General features: G+C 51.8%; 10 protein-coding genes across 10 annotated transcripts; 6 read left to right on the forward strand and 4 right to left on the reverse strand.

Moving 5' to 3' along the window:
* Positions 1 to 576: 576 nt before the first annotated feature.
* Positions 577 to 2,156, forward strand: BDR25DRAFT_302073 (60S ribosomal protein L7). Its single transcript, XM_033689716.1, has 10 exons — positions 577 to 616; positions 733 to 842; positions 1,036 to 1,109; positions 1,162 to 1,256; positions 1,309 to 1,421; positions 1,476 to 1,538; positions 1,588 to 1,669; positions 1,723 to 1,754; positions 1,814 to 1,826; positions 1,879 to 2,156. The coding sequence occupies exons 1-10, from the start codon at positions 603 to 605 to the stop codon at positions 2,033 to 2,035; spliced, it is 753 nt and encodes a 250-aa protein (XP_033549891.1). The 5' UTR covers positions 577 to 602; the 3' UTR covers positions 2,036 to 2,156.
* A 2,563-nt stretch (positions 2,157 to 4,719) lies between these two features.
* BDR25DRAFT_128067 (uncharacterized protein) lies at positions 4,720 to 6,722 on the forward strand. The gene is made up of 3 exons (XM_033683790.1): positions 4,720 to 4,942; positions 5,003 to 5,622; positions 5,675 to 6,722. The coding sequence occupies exons 2-3, from the start codon at positions 5,051 to 5,053 to the stop codon at positions 6,585 to 6,587; spliced, it is 1,485 nt and encodes a 494-aa protein (XP_033549892.1). The 5' UTR covers positions 4,720 to 4,942; positions 5,003 to 5,050; the 3' UTR covers positions 6,588 to 6,722.
* Positions 6,642 to 8,421, reverse strand: BDR25DRAFT_352528 (uncharacterized protein; the record flags this gene model as incomplete). The annotated part of the gene is made up of 12 exons (XM_033695029.1): positions 6,642 to 6,660; positions 6,691 to 6,837; positions 6,864 to 7,170; positions 7,207 to 7,313; positions 7,377 to 7,478; positions 7,507 to 7,634; positions 7,677 to 7,827; positions 7,863 to 7,952; positions 7,996 to 8,107; positions 8,180 to 8,208; positions 8,244 to 8,331; positions 8,388 to 8,421. The coding sequence occupies 12 exons, from the start codon at positions 8,419 to 8,421 to the stop codon at positions 6,642 to 6,644; spliced, it is 1,314 nt and encodes a 437-aa protein (XP_033549893.1).
* Positions 8,422 to 9,063: 642 nt separating this feature from the next.
* On the forward strand, positions 9,064 to 10,549 carry BDR25DRAFT_218404 (Metallo-hydrolase/oxidoreductase; the record flags this gene model as incomplete). Its single annotated transcript, XM_033684933.1, has 3 exons — positions 9,064 to 9,260; positions 9,394 to 10,044; positions 10,159 to 10,549. 3 exons carry the CDS (start codon positions 9,064 to 9,066, stop codon positions 10,547 to 10,549), a joined length of 1,239 nt encoding a protein of 412 aa, XP_033549894.1.
* A 251-nt stretch (positions 10,550 to 10,800) lies between these two features.
* BDR25DRAFT_282252 (Prephenate dehydrogenase) lies at positions 10,801 to 13,087 on the reverse strand. The gene is made up of 8 exons (XM_033687954.1): positions 12,960 to 13,087; positions 12,571 to 12,631; positions 12,403 to 12,514; positions 12,188 to 12,336; positions 11,985 to 12,136; positions 11,460 to 11,901; positions 11,235 to 11,366; positions 10,801 to 11,115 (listed from the first exon to the last, which is right to left on the reverse strand). Exons 1-8 carry the CDS (start codon positions 13,043 to 13,045, stop codon positions 10,963 to 10,965), a joined length of 1,287 nt encoding a protein of 428 aa, XP_033549895.1. The 5' UTR covers positions 13,046 to 13,087; the 3' UTR covers positions 10,801 to 10,962.
* Positions 13,088 to 13,224: 137 nt separating this feature from the next.
* Positions 13,225 to 14,063, forward strand: BDR25DRAFT_282257 (40S ribosomal protein-like protein S14). Its single transcript, XM_033687955.1, has 4 exons — positions 13,225 to 13,323; positions 13,376 to 13,396; positions 13,452 to 13,626; positions 13,680 to 14,063. Exons 1-4 carry the CDS (start codon positions 13,276 to 13,278, stop codon positions 13,889 to 13,891), a joined length of 456 nt encoding a protein of 151 aa, XP_033549896.1. The 5' UTR covers positions 13,225 to 13,275; the 3' UTR covers positions 13,892 to 14,063.
* A 57-nt stretch (positions 14,064 to 14,120) lies between these two features.
* BDR25DRAFT_332747 (Metallo-dependent phosphatase) lies at positions 14,121 to 15,568 on the reverse strand (the record flags this gene model as incomplete). Its single annotated transcript, XM_033692778.1, has 2 exons — positions 14,121 to 15,182; positions 15,554 to 15,568. 2 exons carry the CDS (start codon positions 15,566 to 15,568, stop codon positions 14,175 to 14,177), a joined length of 1,023 nt encoding a protein of 340 aa, XP_033549897.1. The 3' UTR covers positions 14,121 to 14,174.
* On the forward strand, positions 15,443 to 17,850 carry BDR25DRAFT_282262 (uncharacterized protein; the record flags this gene model as incomplete). The annotated part of the gene is made up of 2 exons (XM_033687956.1): positions 15,443 to 15,882; positions 15,932 to 17,850. Exons 1-2 carry the CDS (start codon positions 15,816 to 15,818, stop codon positions 17,848 to 17,850), a joined length of 1,986 nt encoding a protein of 661 aa, XP_033549898.1. The 5' UTR covers positions 15,443 to 15,815.
* Positions 17,851 to 18,043: 193 nt separating this feature from the next.
* On the reverse strand, positions 18,044 to 19,222 carry BDR25DRAFT_332749 (Profilin/allergen). The gene is made up of 5 exons (XM_033692779.1): positions 19,065 to 19,222; positions 18,999 to 19,014; positions 18,862 to 18,946; positions 18,580 to 18,723; positions 18,044 to 18,483 (listed from the first exon to the last, which is right to left on the reverse strand). The coding sequence occupies exons 1-5, from the start codon at positions 19,075 to 19,077 to the stop codon at positions 18,349 to 18,351; spliced, it is 393 nt and encodes a 130-aa protein (XP_033549899.1). The 5' UTR covers positions 19,078 to 19,222; the 3' UTR covers positions 18,044 to 18,348.
* Positions 19,223 to 20,645: 1,423 nt separating this feature from the next.
* Positions 20,646 to 20,883, forward strand: BDR25DRAFT_175365 (uncharacterized protein; the record flags this gene model as incomplete). The annotated part of the gene is made up of 2 exons (XM_033684166.1): positions 20,646 to 20,709; positions 20,759 to 20,883. Coding segments are annotated over 2 exons (189 nt in total), but the record flags the coding sequence as incomplete, so codon positions are not given.
* Between the last annotated feature and the right edge of the window lie 305 nt (positions 20,884 to 21,188).

A 21,188-nucleotide genomic window follows, 5' to 3' on the forward strand; every position in this document is an offset into this window, starting at 1 on the left:
TCCTCACGGGGGATGAGAAAGAGAATCACTGGCACCAATTTTGTGAATAATCCGAAGAGGGAGATGATGGATAATGGCTAACATATGACGACAGATTTAATATCTCTTTGTATCGCAGGTGCTGTCGAAGACCTCTAACCGAAAGAAACGGCTTCACAGTTGTCCTTCTCGGCACAAATAATGTGATATAATAAAACCAGGACAAAGCAACGCAGACGGCCAGGTAAAGCGCTTCTCTTCAGCTTGGCTGACCGCGGTGTCAGAATACTAGTCAATGGAACTAGCACCTTGATAAAGAGAAAATGTTACATTGAGAAGTAAGTCGAGTGTTTATGTAGAGAGCATAGAATGAACGCAACCCTCACCTTGAAATCTGGGACTTTTCTGAGATCAAAATCTGTGAAATGAGCTGTGGTGTGTTTGCACCAAAAAGAGGTCAGTAAGGATCGAGGGTCGTTCTTGCGAGAAAGGATGGGAATGGCTACAGACTAGTCTAATGGGGGTTAGCGCACATCTGGCTCGGCAAGCACACACCTCCAGGATCAAATTTCGCGAATTCGAAAGTTCTCAAACCCGAACGACAGTACGCGGAACCTGTCAAAATGGCGCCCAAGTCGTAAGTATCTCTTCAACGCATTGCCCTTGTCTTACTTTCAATACTTGAGTATTCTCGCAATCTCCCTAGCCCTTTGCAGAGATTTACAAACTGCTGATATATTTGGTTTGCAACAGGAGCGTTCCGACCCAGAATGACATCCTTATCCCTGAGACGCTTCTGAAGAAGAGGAAGTCCCAGGAGAAGGCTCGAGAGGATCGTGCTGCGGCGACCAAGGAAAAGCGAGGTACGCGGATAACTTGCCATGAACACAGTGGGGGAGGGGGGCGATTGCAGTGATGATACCAACCCACACCATCGACTAGACCTTTGCGTCTATGCTGTCGAACTGTTAACCATCTTTCGGGACTGAGTCAATCGCCCTCCTCACTCAATAATGGCAAGGCATGAGAATAGGATATAGGCTGATTGATGAACAGAGAAGAACAAGAAGAAGAGGCAGACTATCTTCACTCGCGCCGAGAAGTACGTCAAGGAGTACCGCGATGCTGAAGTATGGCCTCTATCATCCTTCAATTCGGCCGTGACAGCTAATGGAACAATAGAGGGAGAAAATAAGGCTTTCTCGAGAGGCTAAGCGGAGCGGTGAATTCTACGTTCCAGCGGAGTCAAAGCTTGCCTTCGTCGTTCGCATCAAGGGGTACGTCGTTTCCGAATACTAAGACTTAAGATTACCTGCTGATGTTCTGCAGTATCAACAAGATTGATCCCAAGAAGCGCAAGACTCTTCAGCTTCTCCGTCTTCTTCAAATCAACAACGGCGTCTTCATTAGGCTGACAAAGGCGACCTCGGAGATGCTCAAGAGTGAGTTCCGGATGCGTGCATCCAACGACAGCACCATCTAACATCTTCTTCCAGTCGTTGAGCCTTTCATTGCCTACGGTTACCCGAATCAAAAATCCGTTCGTGAACTTATCTACAGTGAGCTTCACGCCCTTCTGATTCGTGGATCCGCTGACCATCGTTGCAGAGCGAGGGTATGGCAAGGTCGATAAACAGCGTATCCCTCTAACGGACAACGAGATCATTGAGAAGAGCCTAGGACAATATGGGTGAGCGTCTTATGTCCGAGCTGCCGATTTGGGTTAGGCTGATTGACACATAGCATCATCTGTATGGAGGATTTGATTCACGAGAGTAAGTTCTTCCGTTCAGATAATCTTACAAGGCAATACCTGCTAACGTACTACTTGTAGTCTACACTGTCGGGTCAGTAGCATGATGTTCCAGTTCCTGACATCAATTACTCACGTATATGCAGGCCCAACTTTAAGCAAGCTTCCAACTTCCTGTGGCCATTCAAACTCAGTAACCCCACCGGTGGTTTCCACACCAGGAAGTTCAAGCACTTCATCGAGGGTGGTGATTTGGGTAACCGGGAAGACCACATCAATAGCCTCATCAGACAGATGAACTAGAATTGGAAGGGGGTTTCGGTAAAGTGCGGGATTATGACATAGATGTCTTTATGCATGGGTAGCTTTCCGGAAATACCATGGGATTTCACATCTACCTAGGTGCCTGGAGTCCAAAATCAAGACCAATAGTATGTTCATGTGTGTGTCAACACGTTGATTGAACCGATGATGAATTTGCTTGCGACTCTGACTGCGAATTCGCCAACAACGCGTGGCATCAAACACGCAAAGTGCAACTCATCTGTAGATAAAATACTTTCTTGTTGCTGTAGGTATTGAATCCTTCAGGAACAATACGTAACGGCGATTTTCTGCTGCCTGGCTAGCAGGAGGAGGAGCTGGAGGTAACGTTTGCGAAAGTGGTGTTCAGTTGGGACCACCTCATCACCACTCGCCACTAAGCTGACGAGTAGAGAGCTTGGCGCGTGTGCTATTGGTGCAAGCGGCTGGAATTGCCTTGCCGAATGCCAATTTGCTCCAGATGGGTGTTTTCCAGCGCCTGATTACTGTATTTTACGGGTCAGACGAGAGACTTGGGCCGAGGGGGCTTGGGGTTGCCACACCACTAATCGACGATGGATTCTTTTTTGGGGCAGAGATGGGCATCAAAGTCATGTGGAAGGCGGTGGATGGATGATGCTGAGCAGCGTTCTGACGCAACGATGGCTTGCTTTGCCGCCGAAGTCGTTCTCGTCTTCTGGAATTCCGCACTACTGAGGGGGTTCGATGCCTGGGACGATTTGCAGAGCAGAGTCTGATCGTTGGCTGCCACGGCAAGCTCAAAGCGCCGACCCATCACCTGGCAGCAAACCTGCAGCCTCCTCGTCGGTCCTGCTCTGAACCCAATGACACGATGGAATGCGGAGCTACGGGCAGTGACGGTAGCGACGGGCCTCATGCGGACAGGACAGAGTTAGCTACATGTATGATGCGGGCAGCTGGCACAATTTTCATACGAGGGGCACGGGGGCGGTCTCGCCCTTCGACGAGAAATGAATCTTGGAAGGAAAAACCAATATTCATTCGCATGCGCTGATTGCAATATGACTCTCGTCTGCGCGGACCGAGTCTATAATTATGAGCAGCTCCAGCGGTGTCATCGTGACTCGAAAGACTCTGCACAGATGATTATTCTGGAGGCGGAGTTTCTCCCCAAGCTCTCGGATGCAAGGTCAGCTTCCTAGCGATGCAAACCCTGGCCGAAAGGGATAGCTCTCACGACGGCCTTGGCGGCACGGCAGTGTCTGGCAGGACGAGGAAAGGGACGACCGGGCGGTTTGGACCGCGAGTGTGAGGAGACAACAGGTGCGCCAGCGTGGCTCGCGGGTGCAGCGCAGAGGGGAGTGGACAGGGCTGCGGTGTGCCTCGGTGAGCGGTCCCTGAGTCCGTTCGATTGGAGAACGTGGGCAGCGGAGAGACACTGTGGATCCCCGGGACATTTCTTCTTATTGAGTTGGAGCAATTTTGCAATGCTGTGCCTGACGACGCTGCTGCGTTACAGCCCTCATAAATACACCCAGTACAGTGGTGGTGCTGTGAGTGGGCGCGGCTGCATTATTGCAGGATGGGGGGGTGGGATGGCTCTGGGGGAGCGTATGACTAGGCCCAAGGCAGCGCAGCTCGGGAGCATAGAAATTTCAGAAGCAAAAGAACACAGTGGTGGACCGGCGCCCCTAATAAAATTACGCACTTCCGGACTGGCCGTTGGCTGCGTGCTCATCCGCCGGGAGGCAGAGACCACCACACAGCTCGCTTCAAGGCCAAACGGGTCGGCCGCGCTGCAACAACCCCATCACTCGCTGCCTCTCACCACCTGGGCAACGCTAACTGCTAACTCTCTTCTCCCTCCACCCATCCTCTTCACCTTCCCTCTCCCCCCTCTCTCCCCTCCACCGCGTCCTCTCCCAAAACTGCCTCCCAGTCCGCCAGTGTTGCTCGCAGTCCGGCTCGTCCTCGCTCTGAGCCACTTGGTTATCTGCACACAGCCGGGCTGAGTTCTGGTGGCTCCTGCGCTCCTGCGCTCCTCGGGCAACCTGTCTGGGCATCGTCCACAACCTGCGGACTCGCGGCTCTCCAGCAGCACCAGCAGCACCAGCACAGCGCCTTCACCTCGCACTCTTGCCTGTCGACCGACCGCGGCCTCGCATTGTGTGCGGCAGTGCATCTGGCTCTCTCCCCCCCATCATCGTCTGCCCGAGTGGTCATCTGGCCGAGGTGCGAACCGTGGGTTGCGTTTCCTGAGCCGGGCAAGGTTTGACTGTTGAGCCCTGTTCTTAAGAAAAACGTCAATCGCCTCACCACCACCACAAACCACCTCCTGCGGTACAAGGATACTTGTTCACTGCACCGCCGGCAACTGCATTTCCTGCGTGTGGCATATTTCCGGAGTTGCAGCTTGGATTTCAGATTCATCACTTTGGGTTTCGGTTTTTGGAGCGTTCTTGCCCGTTTTCCTCCTTCGGCTTTCGGCTTCCCTTGACCTTCACCCCCCCGACGCCATCGACGGCGACACGCTCAACCTGTAACCATCAAGGCTCCCGCCACGGGCGATCTATTCACTTAGGCCTCGTCCTGGTTTACGTTCCAGTGGCACTCTCCACCCAACGTGTTCCCCGCCTGTAATTCTGTGGTGTACACACCGCATCTCTTAATCTCAGTCTCCTTCGCAACACCCTTTCGCCGTCCCACCTTCTGGTCCTGAGACCTCCCATCGCCATCGGCTGCATTGTCTGGCTGCGACGACATTCTTACGACCTCTCGATCCTTCTCTCGATTGCTCGCTTCGAACAAGCAACCTCATCTCTCGGACACGTCTCCTTTGTGCATGAGCGCCAGCTACTAGAGCATCCGTAGGCTCGCCTCAGAGCGTACGCTCAGCACCTTCCGCAGCTGGGAACTGAAGAAATTGTATGTAGCGTCGACGGCAACACATTCATCACGGCACCACATTACTAACACGAGCTGTAGGGTGTCGAACACCGGTTTCTTTCGTTCTTCTGCAACAGTCTCGACACCATGCCGTCCTTTTACCCGCGCAACTTGCCTCGCCAGCTCCCACTCACACCGCCAGAGTTCGTCCCCAAATACACTACTGGATGCGGGGGAATACCCTACCAACAGTCTACATATTCTGGTCAGCCGAGCATTCGACAACAGGACGATGGATACGACTTCGGAGTCGGAGACCGGTATGGTCAGCTCGCGATGGCAATGCCCCCAATGTACCCACAAGCTGGCACTTATCTGAGCAACCCGCCACCGAGCCTACCGCCGCCAAGTACCTTCTACGATGCCCCTATCCTTCCTCCGATGCGCGTGCAGAATGGCCCGTCTATTGAGTCTCTGCAGCAGCAGCAGCAGCAGCAGCAGCAGCAGCAACAACAACAACAACACCAGCAACAACAGCAACAACAACAACAGCAACAACACCAGCAACAACAACACCAGCAGCAGCAGCAACGTGCGCAAGACCTTAGCCAGCGAGCAAATCCACCAAAGGAAGAGAAGCCAGTTGGCGGTGTTTCTGCCAAGCTTGACTACGACATGGATGTCATGACTGATTTTGTTTGCGAGATGGCACATGCACTGTACGTTTCTCTTTTGCATGTCTACTACTGCTGAGGCTAATATTCATTACAGCATCACGCCTGGACGCCCCATGCCTGCGTCTTTCCGCAAGTGGGTTCACCAAGTTTTGTGCGCCACGAGGCTGCCTTCGGCGACCATCTTACTCAGCATGTTCTACCTGTCGAATCGGATGCCTATGTTGACAGGCCAGCCCAAGTCGGACAACCATCTGTTCCGCCTGCTCACCATCTCGTTGGTCCTTGGCAGCAAATTCTTAGACGACAATACGTTCATCAACCGATCATGGTCAGAGGTCAGCGGCATTCCTGTCCAAGACTTGGACCGTCTCGAGATGGAGTGGTTATTGGCCATCGACTTCAGGCTTCACCGCGACCCGTCGGAGCAACAAGGCTGGTGTTCCTGGTCAGAGCACTGGAAGGACTACGCTGCCAATGTTACGGCCCGTGCGAACCGGTCTAACAGGCTGAGCCCAATTGATACCACGGTGCAGCGACAACGTTCCCTCAACCAGAACAAGCCGCTTCCACCGTTGCCTATGCAGCAGAACTACAGCCAGCCACCTCCTTATGAGTATACACCCAAGTCTTCGCAGACGTCCTACAGCACCGCGTCCAACTATACACAGTACGACCCGTGGCGATCTGCCAATGACAATTCTCCAGCGTCTGCTCCGACCACTGGACCCACAACTCCAGAGTACTACGGCGTTCCGGGAACTTGGGCTCCATCAGAAGGCTATTCACGTCGCACCATGTTCGGCTTCCCACCCCTGTCTCAGCCTGCCCCCGCTCAGCCGCAACACCAACAGCAGCCATCCAATTACGGACCCCCCGCATACACCGCGCAGTACAACCCACCGGCCTGGAACAACCACGCCGTTAATTGCGGCTGCATGTATTGTGCCCAGAGACATCCACCGTACTTCATGGCTCCCGGCTTTGGGCCCCAGGCTGTTGCTGTGTAAATGCTCCCGCTTCGGCGAGCAGGCACCTAAATGACTCTATATCTGATGAATATTCTAATTGGTATTCCTCAGACTATGGAAGTTTCATTGTTGGCTGCCTGACCGGCATTCGGGATGCGGATTGCTTAAGGTTATGCCAGTCGCCATTTCCTCCGTTTCTAGAGTGCATCGAACACCAACCCTCCCCTTCACTTGATACATATTCAACACCGGATTCCATTTTTCGAGCGATTCATCTGTCCAAAAGTTGCTGTTTATTCCCCTCGGTCTCATGACTTGCTTGTTCTCATCCAATTCTCATTCTGGAAACGCATTTGCCCAACTTCGGATGCTTGTTGAGCCTCGGCCTCAGCTGTGTGCCCAAGATTGGTCACCTCGCGAGACAAGCTTTCAATGGTTCGATCTGGAGCTTTCACTTTTCCCGAGGCGCACGTTCGTTCTCTTCTTATCGCTATTTCGAACGCATATCGGCGCCACTCCGGATCTGACGAAAAGGCCCAAGGCTTGCGACCATCCTGCATGATAGATTTCCTTGTTTTACATATCGTGGCACCGGTCATTCCTGTTATCGTTCGTATTCCACCTTAGACGACGGGTTTTTCCATGGTTTATTAGGTACATTCAAGCGAATCTGTGGGCTTTGGAGTTTTGTTTTTATTGACCTTCGCGTCAAACATGGATGCCCTGTTTCTTTGTTTTTGCTTTTCGGTTTCAAATGACTGCACCCTGCGTTACGGTTTGTGGTGGTACCCCTTCTTCATGACGACTCTTTTTTCTGCACTACACCACAAGAATGGTTCCAGGGAGGCTATACTGCACTGGTTAATGGTTTTTTTTTCTACACAGATAGGCGGGGGGGCGCCGTTGTTTCTACAGCCCTTTCTGTGTTTCCTACAATTCGACCCTTCGGTTAGCTTACCGGCGGGCGGTCAAGGCTCTGCATGACTCTGATCTCAGTACCTGCCGGTGTTCAGGCTCTGCTTTGCCTCGATATTCCACAGTCCCGATATCAGCATCCGGTCTCCGCTTCAGCGGTTCCACTATGGTCTTTTACGTTCTTCCCGATCACGATTTTATTCCCCTTCGAACGTATCCATCCATCCAAAGTAGTCGGGTTGTAATTAATGGCTTCACACCAACGATAGGAATACCTGTTTCTTTGTTCGAGGCGGAAAAGCGAAATGCTGCTGCTGCCTCAATTTCTTTTTTCTTTCTCACGATTCCAATACCAGATGGAAGACTTAGTGGATTGCAATGGATGGACTAGGTTATTACTGTATGGGCTGCAGCAAAATCAGTTCTAAAAATGGTAAAAAATATTTCTGAGGGGCGACTTGATATCCCCAAGAAGAAGTGGCTTCCATCCTTTTGAATGTGTGGTGTTCAATACCCCTGTGCGGCTGCTTACCCTGAAAGCGGAGGGGACCCGTAATCATGGATTAAAAAGATGAAGTACCATATTTGGCTTGGGCAATTTGCCAACGTTACCAAAATGGCTACGAGTTTTCTCTCGTTGACGGCTCGTGTAGTGTCGAAAGGTCAAGATTTATGGGCGAAGAGAAGTTATATAAAAAAAAAATGAACAGATAGACTCATAAGATGCTTCTTGATCCACCTGCTACTAGTGCGCACAATTGGGCCCTTCATTGAAAGGACTGTCCACCATTCTCCGTCTCCACTAAGTTCGTCTTTATGGAGACAAGGAAAGTCTTGCTAACTTGCTGGTTCACATTCGCCAAGTCCTCTGTGATTGGTCTACACATCTAAACAAGAACTTTGCTTTGTGTAGCTACTGAGAACGATAATATCGGCTCCAGAACACGAATTGTATCATCATAGAAGCCTTCACAGTATATTCAGTGCACGCACTCCAAGGCCTCGGACCCTTATTAGATCTGATGGAGAAAGTCTGCTCTCGGAGCCGGACGAATTTTCAGCGCCGCTTTTGGGAGATAATGGGCCCAGACGCGGAGTTAACGAATCGGCATCGGGGGAATTAGAGATATGGTGCCGATAGTGGGCGTCATAGAGCAATGCTTTGGGCGAATGTTTTGCTCAAAAGATTAATCTCCCTGCTCGCTGGCCACGTTGTATGTCCGCCACTTGTTGCTGTGTTGGATGGATGTGTGACTGAGAGAGCGGAGATACGAGGGATAGCTAGCGAGAAGAGAGTAGGCCTTGCGGGATGTGCTTGCGGCTGCAGGTATTTAGTATACCTCGCCCTGCTGGAGTGTTGGTACGGCTGCAGTCTGTGAAAGCCCCTCCACGCCTGCATCTTCGAGGTCATATGTTGAGACGGATTCCCTTCTTCTCTTCATCGTCTTCCACTTCCTCCTCTACATCATCAACCTTCCGAGATTTTTGGTCCTCCCCGGCTTCTGCTACTACGCGCTCGAAAACAGGCCCATCAAGATCACCTCGCCTCTGGAATTGGAATTGGAAAACTCCGCAGTTTAGTGGCACAACGACTGTTAGAATGAGTTCTGCTGCTGGTGGTATTGGTGTTGGGAGTGCGGGGCTTTACGCTGTGGTTACGAATCCGGCGCAGATGGGCGCGAAACCGGAGGAGGCGGACGAGTTGAAGCATCATTTGAAGCATGGGAAAGGTTTCGTGAATCCGTGGGATAGTTTCCGGGATTTTAATCCTTGGAAGCTTGGTTTTGGGATGGCTTGGTATATACTCCATTTTCTTTGCGCTCTTCCCCTTGTTTTCTCATGGGCTCTGATATACTACCCTTACGCTTCAGTGGATATGGTCAACGGGTATAAATAGAGAGAAGATGTAGTAGCTAACAAACGCACACAGGCGACGGCTATCCGGCCAAAGCCACTTCCCCGACACGACACCCCCCACCGTCCCCATCCGTCCCCCCTCCTTCCTCCCATCGCGCCAAACCTCCAAACTCCGCGCAACCTGGCTCGGGCATGCCTGCTACTATGTCGAATTCCCCGGCGGACTCCGTGTGCTCTTCGACCCGGTTTTCGAAGACTGTTGTGCACCCATCAATCTCAAAAACCTAAAGCGCTACACGCCCCCGCCGTGTGAAGTCGAAGACTTGCCGATAGTTGACGCTGTTGTGATCAGCCATAATCATTATGACCATTTAAGTCATCCGACGGTGATGCGGATACATAAGAAGCATCCGAATGTGCATTTCTTTGCACCGTTAGGGAATAGGCAGTGGTTTCTGGATTGTGGGGTTAAGAATATTACAGAGCTGGATTGGTGGGAAACCCGGGACGTTAAGCTTGAGATGTTTGCCGGCAAAGGAGAAGAAGGCTCTCAAGTCTCGGTTGCTGAGGTGGATGATTTGAAGTCGAATCTGGGGGCGATTACTGCCACGATCGGCGCACTGCCGTGCCAGCATGTGAGTGCGAGAACACCATTTGATAAGTGCCGGACTCTATGGGCGAGTTGGAGTGTGGAGAGTGGAGGGAAGAAGGTTTATTTCGCTGGGTATGTTTCTCTATTTCCTTACGCCTCCCCCCTACTACGTTTCCTCTTTATCTATCATTCTTCCCTTTCTCCACTGCTTATTATTCAATCCGAACTCACACTAACCCCCCAAAGTGACACAGGCTATCGCTCGGTTCCGCACCTCCCCCCGGGCACCGACGACTACTCACCGGCCTACGCCCACCTCCCGCACTGCCCCGCCTTCGCGCAAATCGGGCTCCACCGCGGCCCCTTCGATCTTGGACTCATCCCCATCGGCGCCTACGAACCGCGCTGGATAATGTCGCCTATGCATGCGAACCCGAAGGACTCGGTCAACATCTTCGTAGATACCAAATGTCGGAAGGCCTTGGGAATGCATTGGGGCACGTGGGTTTTGACGGAGGAGCCGGTTATGGAACCCCCTAGAAAATTGAAGGAGGCGTTGAAAGAGAAGGGGCTTGATGAGAAAGGGGTGTTTGATGTGCTGGATATTGGGGAGAGTAGGGAGTTTGGGGGGGATTGATTGAGTGGGGGAAGGAAGGGAAAGGGGCGGTGGATAGATAGATGGGATGGGATGGGATGGAATGGAATGAGCATGACGGGCGGATATTCTTTTGTATATTAGATACCTTACTGGTGGCCTCTGTTTTTCGATTGCGTGGGCGTACTGGATCTTGAATATGGAGGACATGGCATAGCATGGGATAGACCAATGCCTCTCTTAACAACAACTCAGTCACAACACATACACAAACATATGCAAATTATGTGCCGCGCTGTAGTAAAGTAAATCCACGACGCTAGCTACAAATCTCCCAGTTACTCTCCCCAAATCCCTACTCCAACGATTCAACACACCACACTGTACACGCCAAAATCGCAGTCTCGGTTTTAATCGATTCACACAAATGCACACAATAAGCCCTAACTCGTTCCTCACACCCCCTTCGTCTTCTCCAATATCGTCTTAATCATCTCGTTCCCCAACCGGGTAGCCTCCGGGAACCGGGGCGCAAAGTAACGTTGAATCTCTTCGAACTTGTCACGGTATCCGTTGAAGGAACCTAAACTTACGCGGGAACTCCAGTCCTACAGAATCAGGGACGGAGATAATTAGAAATTTGGGTTGGAGGGATTTAGAAGGATGTAGGGATGGGTGGGTGGATGGGTGAAGGAGAAAGAAGGGGGTGGGATGTGATAAGACTTACTCGTGCAGCAAAAGTAAATTCTAGGTCATCTGCTCTAAAAGTATTATCATCAATGGCGGTATCGATGACTTCTTCCAACAATTCGTCGTTACAGAAGAGGTATTCCGTAATACCGAGCCACATACGAAACAGCTACTACCAGGTCAGCCGTTTTCACAAACAAGCAATTCCACAAATGGGAGGGAACAACGGAAGACAAGAGAACACGGCTAGGGGGCAGCTTACAGGAGTAGAACAAATCATATGATCGTACGGCACAATCCCCAACTTCCACCAACAATCCACCATCGCCAGCAAACTCAAATGATTATTCTTCAGCCTTTTCTCCGGTAGCTCACCCAGGCTAAACCGATCCAATACCTCATCCCTCAGCAACAATTCCTTCGCTCGATCCTCCCTGAACACAGCTTTCCTAGCAGCGTGTATTCTTTCCCGCAGCTCTTCCCGGTGGCCCGCGAGCATGACTTTAAACAGCTCGGTGACGGATTCTGCGTATTGTTTGATCTGCTTCTGCGCCGAGGGGTTTAGGATTGCGAGACCGGCATAGACGTGCCACTTGTTGGAGTAGATGCGCAAGGTGACGTTCATTTTTACGTTTTCGATGCCGCCGATGTAGCGGGGCGTTTCCCAGGGGAATTGGGCATTGGCCATCCATGCTGCGCCCATGCTAGAGGGATAGGGTTAGTATGACGGATAGGGTAAGGTCGGAGGAAGGTCGGAGGAAGGTTAGAGGGTTGGAAGATAAGGTACCTTAGGAAGGCTGCGTGAGTAACGGCTTGGGTGTCGGCTGTTATTCGGTCGTGCTGCTCGTGAGTGAGATAGACGTGTTTGGATCCGAGACAGGATAGGATGTTTTCGACGAAGTTGAAGGCAGCGTCGGAGGCGCGATATTTGATCAAGACCTAGTTCCAATTTAGCTTGGCTGGTGCTGTATATGCTAAGGCCGACAATACCAATGGTTGGCCTTTTGGATCGACGCCAGGGCCGTGGAGAGAGTGGCAGGACACAATGCTGACATCGCTGGGAAGATGCTTCTCAAAGGCAGCGATCTCCGGGGCTTTGCATGAGGTCTGGCCACCGACGATGGCTCCGAGTTTCGTGGCTATTTACAATGTCAGATTAGTACAAGAATAAGATCCTGTGAACAGGCTTGTGAAGGACGGCATACATGGGCCATACGTCCTTACAACACAATCAATGTTCTTGGCCTCGACGCTGTAGATGATGTAGTCGCTGCACCGGGAGACGAGATGACCGTTGGGCATGATTTCAACCTTGGGCTAGTATAGACTCAGCATGCTTCTACTGATATAGGTATATATAGATGCTATCCTACTCGGTCTCGAAACTCGTCCACCAAGCTATCCAGTTTGTCTGGAAGATCGCACGCATTGACTCTGGAGGGCCCGGGTCAGCTGGGATGGGAATAGGGTTAATGGCTTCTGCGATACTCGTCCGTGTCAGTGTCATTCAATTGAGAGGTCTGAGGCGAAGTGAGGGATAGAAAAGGGTTCAGACAATGAAAAATAAAGGTAGCGAGAATTTACATCAGTGACAATGCCCGCCCAGAGCCTTGCAATCAAAACGATGACAAGAAGGACTAGCACCATACTCGAGCCAAATGCACTCACGGTCATCATTACAGCAGAATGATCGAAGGTAGGGAGATGCCTTACATACCAATTGTTGCACTCAATGAGCACACGAGCAGAGAAGAAAACCTACTTCCATCCCGCATCGCTCAACCTCCTGGCATACATCTTCCCCATGTCCCCCATACCAATAATCCCAATACTCTTACCATCTTCCATCCTGTCGTCGCGGCCTTTGGAGTGAGGGAGAGGTGGTCAAGTCATAGTGCGGTGAAGGAAAAAAGAAGAGGTTTGACTAGGGTCAGCCACAGCTCAGAAAAACTCGGGGCTAGGGGCGGAGAAACGTTTGGCCGACTGTAAGCGAATTTCCGCACCATTTTCGATTGCAACTTCGAGATCGACCCTTTGTCAAACGCCAAATCGACCGTCGCGATAAATTCCTAGCCAAAATGCCACCAAAGAAGAAGGTCGATAGGGCCGCCACAGAGAATGTCCAGGCAAGTTATCTTTATTGCACTCGAATTTGAACAATTACTGACATCCTTCTAGCTTGGACCTCAGGTCCGCGAGGCAAGTCGACCGGTTGCTCTAAGGTCGAAGCATCGTGAATTGATAATTTGCATAGGGCGAGCTTGTCTTCGGCGTCGCTAGAATCTTCGCTTCCTTCAATGACACCTTCGTTCACATCACCGATCTGTCCGGCCGCGAAACCATCTCCCGCGTCACTGGTGGAATGAAAGTCAAGGCTGATCGTGACGAGTCTTCTCCATACGCTGCCATGTTGGCTGCCCAGGATGTCGGTGCGTAGAACCAAATGCCTTGGATAGTGGACAGGTGCTGATCTGTAATGTAGCCGCCCGCTGCAAGGAAGTCGGGATATCTGCTCTGCACATCAAGATCCGTGCTACTGGCGGTAACCGCACCAAGACCCCAGGCCCTGGCGCTCAGTCTGCTCTCCGTGCTCTTGCTCGTGCTGGAATGCGCATTGGGCGTATCGAGGATGTCACACCTACCCCATCCGACTCGACGAGGAAGAAGGGTGGTCGCCGTGGTCGTCGTCTCTGAGCATTTGTGGATGTCTGGTTGGTGTGTGGACTAGGCATGGGATGGGGTACGGTCTTTATGGCTAAATCCTATCTCACGATTACGCGGGGAACGGCTTTATGCCTGGTCTCCATGGTCAAATATGACCCTTGACATAGTCGAGGTAGTTCAATAAAATGGGTTGCACAAATACAAATATTTCCATTATGCTACTTGGCTGCGGGACGAATATATATTTTAACTCATTACTCTAATATTTACCGTAAGCATCAACTCGTAAGAACGTAACTCATATCTCCGCCACTCATATATCCACAACTTGGACAGGATTGCTCAATTTTCCAGTGTTCTCATGCATTTGCGACGCATTCACCATAATGGTGCTAGGACCTTTCCCTCCCCACACCTTGTCCCATACCAGCCCTCTAAGACCTCGATATCCCACTCTGACTAGATTCCACCATATCCAAGGATTCAGTAACCCATGCGCCCATCTAGTTCTGGCGCCCATACCCATCTCATATGCATCGTGACAGCCATCCCACCAGACAACCATCTGCCCCGCTCCCCAATGCACATGTCCGAACACATGCAAGGTTGGTTTCACTCGCCTCACCTCTTTCATAAGATGCTCGCACCCCATTCCATTCGGTAGGGTAAGATCCATATGATACTTCGGGGGTGTATGCGTTATAAGAATATCCGTGGCCTCGGGCACTGTCTCAGACCAGGCGTCCAAGCCTCGAGGGTATTGGAAGGCATGTATTGACAGTGGGCCACAGGCCGGAATCTGCGGGGCTCCATACAATCGAATACTTCTATGTTTTACGCCAGACAACAAACGTGTTCGGGGAGAGTCAGTATAAGAAGGCTCAATAGCCAGCGAGAGCGTCAAGCTGCGGTGTTGGAGGTAGTGCACTCGTTTCCAGTCAATCGTGCCTGATCTCTGGTCGTCGGATAACGACGGTCGTGTGCGCGGGTCGAGGTATGTATCGTGGTTGCCGGATATGACTACTATTTCTTTGTGTGGTAGTGACGATAACCAGTCTACCTGCTTTTGTATTGACGCAACGCTGCCGTCATTCGTCATATCTCCCGCGTGTATAAGAACGTCGCCTGAGGGTACATTTTCGGGAAACTTTTCGTGTGTGTCTGATATACAGACTACGCGAATTGGCGGATCAGAGGGCGTGGGAGCTGAGCGGAGGGAATTGAGGACATGGTATGTATGAAACAGCAACAGCTTCACGGGAGCTTTAAACAGCAGCTCATGGAAAGGGGTGGTCTCGAATGGATCAGGCGCCTGAGGTGTCTGCTTGAGACGACGCCATCCTGTGAGAGTCTCCAAGACCATCACCAAAGGAAGGCGAAGTTGAAAAACAATATGGGAAGTGTGGGGAATTCAATCAATGGCTTTCGTGCTGGTGTGACGCTTGAGGCTTGAGTCTTGCAGGGGTCCAAAAGTTTAGGGTCACCTGCTGCAGAACTGTGTGGCTGAGCTGAGGCTTGCCCCTGCGACCGTCGAGGCGCTCTCAGCCTTCTTCAAGTAATCCATCTATCCTTCCGTCTCCCCACGTTCAGACTTCATTTTAATCGACAAAGGCTGCAAATCGAGAAGGCTGCCTGTTTTTTATTTTATACTGACATGTAGCTGACTAGTCCCTAATATCAGAAAACCCTCACAATGGCCTCAGGCATGCATTGGCGATCTCAAAGCCGTGGAGGCTGAGCTGAGGCAGACCGGCGACTTCTGTAACATGGCTATTTAAAAGGTTGCCTTGCCAGAGCCTCTCCATGTTTAAGAAGAAGATGCTTCGCTCTTTTTGTCGCTTTGGAAGTTCATATTTCTAACCTTCAAATCCATCCCAGTCAATTATCCGTATCGTCTGTCTTGCTTCTGTACTCGTCGCATTATTATTTCATTTGTCACTGGCATATTCCAATCATGGACCCAGGAACAGCGTTAAGTGTAGTATCCTTGACCTTCCAGGTCTTTTCAGGATGTGTCCAAGGTTCGTAACCTGCGATCATTTGCACCCTCTCTCATTAAACACTTCACAGGCTACCAGCTCCTAGCCGATGCCAAGCATATGCCATCGGATTGTCAGTACCTACGAGTCCGCCTAAAAACCGAACAGTATCGTCTTCTCGATTGGGCACACATTGTGCAGCTCGATGAACAAGATGAGAACATTCTCATTAGCAACTCTAGCAAAGGACTTCTTTTGGATGTCCTGGATCAGAAACGACGCCTCCTTCATCAGTTCGGGCGGTTAGATGATAAATACAAAAAGCTATCAAAGCCGCTTCTTGTAGATTCCCAGGAAGCCAACAATGGCGTCTTCCCGGACCCTCCCGCATACTCTCCCAAGGAGATGAGCCCGACGATTGAGCGGGTCAATTCCGAATTTGACAAACGTTTCCCTCAGTCTGAGATCCTGCTTCAAAAGTCTCTGTTCCTAGCCAGCAGATCTCGCGAGTACCCTCGCCGGCTTAAATGGGCTCTCTTCGACAAGGCGAAGATGGAATCTCTGATCCACAAAGTCACGACCTTGAATGACTACATGCGCGAGCTGTTGAATTCCACACAACTCCAAAGACTTGCTATTAAGCAGGAACGCACAGAATTCCAGATCATGCAATTAAACAGCAGTGTTCAGAACTTGGTGCAGATTTTCGAATCCACTGCCATCACGATGAAGAGTGAGAGGAGGAGGGCGCGCTTTCCGACGAACCCGGTGAAGGCCTATATGCAAATCCGGGGGTTGGAGGAAATCGAGGAAGAGGGCGATGGAATAAAACCCGCGCTGCAGAACCTCGCTGCTTTAGCACAAATCAAAGCCCTCAACTCTGCCATCGAAGATCCCAGCCTCTTCACCGACGAATTCGCAGTTTCCCTCGCACTCCCACACACAGCATCCGAAATCCGGTCCGTAGAGCTGTCCCGTGCAGACATTAGAATCGAAGGCGAGGAGCCCGAAGACGGCGGCGAGAGTCAACGCGTCGAAGCCATCTACCAGCCCCCCCACTCCCGCAAAACCTCTGTCTGGATAGAATGGAAGACGTACGAACCACCCACCTTCCAATCCACAGGCCCGGACCCCAAAATCCACGAACGTGTCGAGGCCCTCGCCGCGCTGCTCAAAGAAAACAACCGCACCGACCAATTCCGAGCTCCTCACTGCCTAGGTTATTTCCGCGATATCGATGTCTCCACAGGCGAAGACCACTGCCGCTTCGGTCTCGTCTTCGAAAAACCACCATCCGCGCATCCATCTACAGAACCGATTTCCCTGCACTCCCTGCTCACCACTCTCCCCGTCGAAATCCCCAGCCTGACAGACCGCATAACCCTCATGCGGCTCCTCTCCGAAACCATCGAGCGCCTGCACGCCGTGAACTGGCTGCACAAGGGTCTTCGATCCTCCAACATCCTGTTTTTCTCCGACAGCGGACCATCAGACATCACATACGCGTCCCCATATATCTCAGGCTTCGACTACTCGCGTCCCGCCATGAACGACGACATGACAGAAAAGCCGCCAGAGAATGCCGCATCCGACATCTACCGCCACCCGCGCGTGCAAGGTGCTGGCAATCGCGACAGCAGCAACAGCATCACTGGCTCTAGGGGGTTCAAAAAATCCTACGATCTATACTCACTAGGTGTCATTTTCATGGAAATCGCGTACTGGAAGCCGATAGATCAGATACTGGGGATCAAAGATTTGAACAATGCAAGGCCGAGTGTGACGATTAAAGTGCGGCGGAATCTGTTAGATGAGCAGCAGGGGTTTTTGAAGTATGTGCGGAGTTATCTCGGGAATACGGTGGAGAGGGTTGTGAGGGCTTGTTTGGAGGGACCGAGGGCGTTTGGGATTGAGGATGGGATGGATGAGAAGAGGGGAGAGGTAGGGGCTGAGTTGCAGAGGATGTTTTATGAGAGGGTGGTTAGGGAGTTGGGGGATATGAGGGTTTAGGGGGGCTTGGGGTATCTCATCAAGTGGTGTATAATTTGTTAATGTAGAAGTTTGTTTATCAAATCCTTAGGGCATTCATGCGCAACGAAGTGATTTTGATACACGCATATGCCAAAGCTACTGACTGAGTAGTAGCATGTGACTATTTGAGGGTTGATCACAAACTATCATAGTGATGACTTCCATAATGGTTCTGACTTCCATAGATCATGTATTGGTTTATCTTCAGTATTGAAAAAGGGTGCCCCCATAACCGACATCGGTACTGATTCGTTTCTATCATTCCAGAAAACCCCACCCCATCCCTTTCCCTGCCACTAATCCACCCATTCACCCATCCGACCGCTCCTCCGCCCCCGCGAGAGGGTATGCAATTATCCTTAAAGTACAGCATCAACATTCAACACCCTTCACGGCGAGGGGAAGAGAAGAGGAAAAAATTGTAGTCCCTCACGCCGAGGACCGCGCCGCGCCCGGCCCAGTTCGAATATGCTCAGCTCAGTAACCGACTTTGATGAGGTAGTCGGACAGCTCGGCGACAGAGCTGAAGGCGTTGGTTGTTTGGACTTCGGCGGGGTGGTGGGCGATCAGGAGCGCTTGGGTGGTCTTCATGGCGATGAGGCCCTCTTTGCCCTGTAAAATCCATATTAGTTGTTATATTATGCTACGTTTGTTATGTTATATTCGGGGCGCATAGATGAGCCGGTAAGTGGACGAGATGAGATGTACCTTCTTCCCCTTCAGCGACTCATCGGTCGAATCGATGGTCATGTATTTCTCGCCGTTTACGTGGAATCCATTCACAATGATCTGCTTCGGGTCACTCTTGTCTGAGAAGGAGTCGGCGATGGCCTTGCGCTCGGCGTCGGAGATCTGGGGTTGAGGTCATGTCAGCACACCATTCTAGAGTCGCTTTGCGCCATCCCGTATGCGCCTGTAGCTCGAACTTTTCTTATTTGATGGAGCAGATTGTGCTGATTTAGATGCGAGGCTGCTGGCGGACGGACGTACGGTGAAGCCTGGAGTTGCGGCCCAAATGGTCTTGCCGGATACGTCGCTGATGACGGCTTTGTCGATGTTGCCAGTGCCAACGAGGCTGTTGACAGCAAGTTAGAAATGCGAATGTGTAGCTTGTAGGTGTAGTTTACCTCTGGTCGACGTAGGCTGGCGATACAGTTAGCAGAAAACGGGTGTGTTCGGCGCCTGATACTGACCTTGCCAGGACATGTTGGGAGCGAGAGAGGGGGGGGGCTACGCGGGCCGATGGAGCTTGTGATGGAGGGGGGAATGGAGGGGTAAGTGCGGTGTTGTGACGCAGAGAGAATTTGCAGGTCGAGGGAGCGCGCGAGGATAGCAAGGGCCGTGTGGAGATATGTTGCGGTGAGGAGTTGTTGGGCAAGGCAAAGGCAAAGTCACAGTCAAGTCAAAGAGCTTGTCTGTGTCTGTGTGTCTCAGCTCCAGACTAGAGTGGGGCACTTTTCTTTTGCGCAAATCCCCGCAGCGTTGCACCGTTGCCAGACCACGAGTTGCCATGACACTCTTTCAACATAGACCAACCGACACTGTGTTCTATTTTCCACACTTCCGCTTCTTGCGCCATCATGCACCTGCAGCGTCCTTGGGCGAGTCCACGGGTGGGGGTTGTCTTCCATTCATGCCCGCGAATCCCCAGCCAGACTCCCCATCTGCGCCGCCGACGATATTAAGCAGGAAGCAGGAGCGGGCAGGGCCGCAATGACGATTCCCCACCGCACCGTCCTTGGCCTTTCATGCAAGCATGCCGATCGGATGAGTTGAGATGCCAACGGCGGTCTCACGAAGAGAAGTGAATGGGTAGGACAGTAATGGCGGATCAGGCCGTGCTGAGCACCCCAACATGCCAACAAGCCGGGTTTCAGAGCAATACGGACGTGATTGCGGAGCTGAAGCCGTGGATCGTGCCACCAGTAATTCCACGTCGGGATAGATTAGCTGTATATATCTCCGAGCATGGTCCCTGAACGTGGCTCACTGACGACGCACGCTCTGAGGGAGTTCAGGTGTTCAGGTCACTTGCATCCAGATCTCTCACATGCAATATTGTTTATTGTGTGCAAGCAGTGACCTTCGTTTAGGCACATCTTTCCTTTCCTTGTTCCTGTGCTGTTACTGTGAAGAATCGAGATGAAGGAGCCTCGCCATTTGCGGCAGACCACGTTGAGCGCTGATTGGCTGAGGGTAATACTCACGTGATACGCACCCGGAAGAGGCTCGAGCTCTAAAGTTTTGGACGCGAACAGCTTTTCCCAACCTCAGCCTGAACAAGACACTTAACCACTGACCTCACAGCACACCAATTCTGTGCTACTCTTCAAGTTCTCCACAGCGATAATGCCTTCTCGTTCTGGCTCACCCTTGCGCACCCCATCTCGCCCTCGGTCTGGTAGCTTGTCTCGCGGTCGGTCGCCCATTCACTCAAGGTCGAGGACGCCCAGGTCTCCACCACCGCGGTCAGATCGCTCTAGGTCTCCACGACGGTCGATATCTCCTCGCTCTGCGTCGCGTTCTCGCTCGCGCACGCGATCAAGATCTCTCACGCCAGTCGGAAGACGCAATGGCCGGCGAAGCTATACGCCAGACAGCAGGTCCCAGTCTCCAAGAGGACGAAACTATAGCCGTAGTCCGAGTCGGGGCAGCCCCCCTGCCCTGAGGAGCTCCAAGTTAAGTACTACCCATCCCCGCACTACGCAATGCCCCTACTAACTCTTCACTAGATTGTCGTGGAGCATCTCACAAAGAACGTGAACGCCGATCATCTCCGCGAGATCTTTGGCAAATACGGCCCCATCAAAGAACTTGACTTACCTATGAACCATACCTGTAAGTCTTTCTACTTCCTTCACGATAATCTTGTAACATTATCCTCCAGTCAACACAAACCGCGGCTCAGCCTACATCCTTTACGAAGAGGTCGAAGACGCCGAGAAAGCCATCACTCACATGCATGAAGCGCAACTCGACGGTGCTAAACTCACTGTCTCAGTTGTGCTTCCTCGCCGCCGCTTCTCACGCTCTCCTCCACCGCTTCGCCGACCCTTCCCACCCCGAGACCGCGACCGCGACCGAGATCAATACAACGACCGCCCAGGTGGTCCCCCTGGTGCCTACCGACCGCCACCAATGGCCGGGTCTGGTCCACCGGGACGGTTCCGTTCGCCGCCACGACGCCGTTCACCTCCACGAGGCTATGGAGGCCGTGGAGGCCGCGGTGGTAGAAGAGATGACGATAGCTACTACCCCCGTCGTTCGCCATCGAGGTCACGGTCTCCTCGGCGCAGTAGGTCGAGGTCATATTCGTC

This window comes from Lindgomyces ingoldianus, assembly GCF_010093535.1.
Source record: "Lindgomyces ingoldianus strain ATCC 200398 unplaced genomic scaffold BDR25scaffold_9, whole genome shotgun sequence".
Lineage (NCBI taxonomy): Eukaryota > Fungi > Ascomycota > Dothideomycetes > Pleosporales > Lindgomycetaceae > Lindgomyces > Lindgomyces ingoldianus.

Bases quoted from the DNA above. Each gene is read 5' to 3' on its own strand.
- BDR25DRAFT_302073 (XM_033689716.1), top strand. The intron at 1,422-1,475 runs GTGAGTTCCGGA...ATCTTCTTCCAG, and splicing joins GACCTCGGAGATGCTCAAGA to TCGTTGAGCCTTTCATTGCC. The intron at 1,670-1,722 runs GTGAGCGTCTTA...ATTGACACATAG, and splicing joins AAGAGCCTAGGACAATATGG to CATCATCTGTATGGAGGATT.
- BDR25DRAFT_128067 (XM_033683790.1), top strand. From the start codon at position 5,051: ATGCCGTCCTTTTACCCGCGCAACTTGCCTCGCCAGCTCCCACTCACA. The intron at 5,623-5,674 runs GTACGTTTCTCT...TATTCATTACAG, and splicing joins TGCGAGATGGCACATGCACT to CATCACGCCTGGACGCCCCA.
- BDR25DRAFT_282252 (XM_033687954.1), bottom strand. From the start codon at position 13,045: ATGGAAGATGGTAAGAGTATTGGGATTATTGGTATGGGGGACATGGGG. The intron at 12,515-12,570 runs GTAGGATAGCAT...AGTCTATACTAG, and splicing joins TGGACGAGTTTCGAGACCGA to CCCAAGGTTGAAATCATGCC. The intron at 11,116-11,234 runs GTAAGTCTTATC...CTGATTCTGTAG, and splicing joins AATTTACTTTTGCTGCACGA to GACTGGAGTTCCCGCGTAAG.
- BDR25DRAFT_282257 (XM_033687955.1), top strand. From the start codon at position 13,276: ATGCCACCAAAGAAGAAGGTCGATAGGGCCGCCACAGAGAATGTCCAG. The intron at 13,324-13,375 runs GCAAGTTATCTT...ACATCCTTCTAG, and splicing joins CCGCCACAGAGAATGTCCAG to CTTGGACCTCAGGTCCGCGA. The intron at 13,627-13,679 runs GTGCGTAGAACC...TCTGTAATGTAG, and splicing joins GTTGGCTGCCCAGGATGTCG to CCGCCCGCTGCAAGGAAGTC.
- BDR25DRAFT_332749 (XM_033692779.1), bottom strand. The intron at 18,724-18,861 runs GTACGTCCGTCC...CCTCAACCCCAG, and splicing joins CCGCAACTCCAGGCTTCACC to ATCTCCGACGCCGAGCGCAA. The intron at 18,484-18,579 runs GTACATCTCATC...TGGATTTTACAG, and splicing joins AGTCGCTGAAGGGGAAGAAG to GGCAAAGAGGGCCTCATCGC.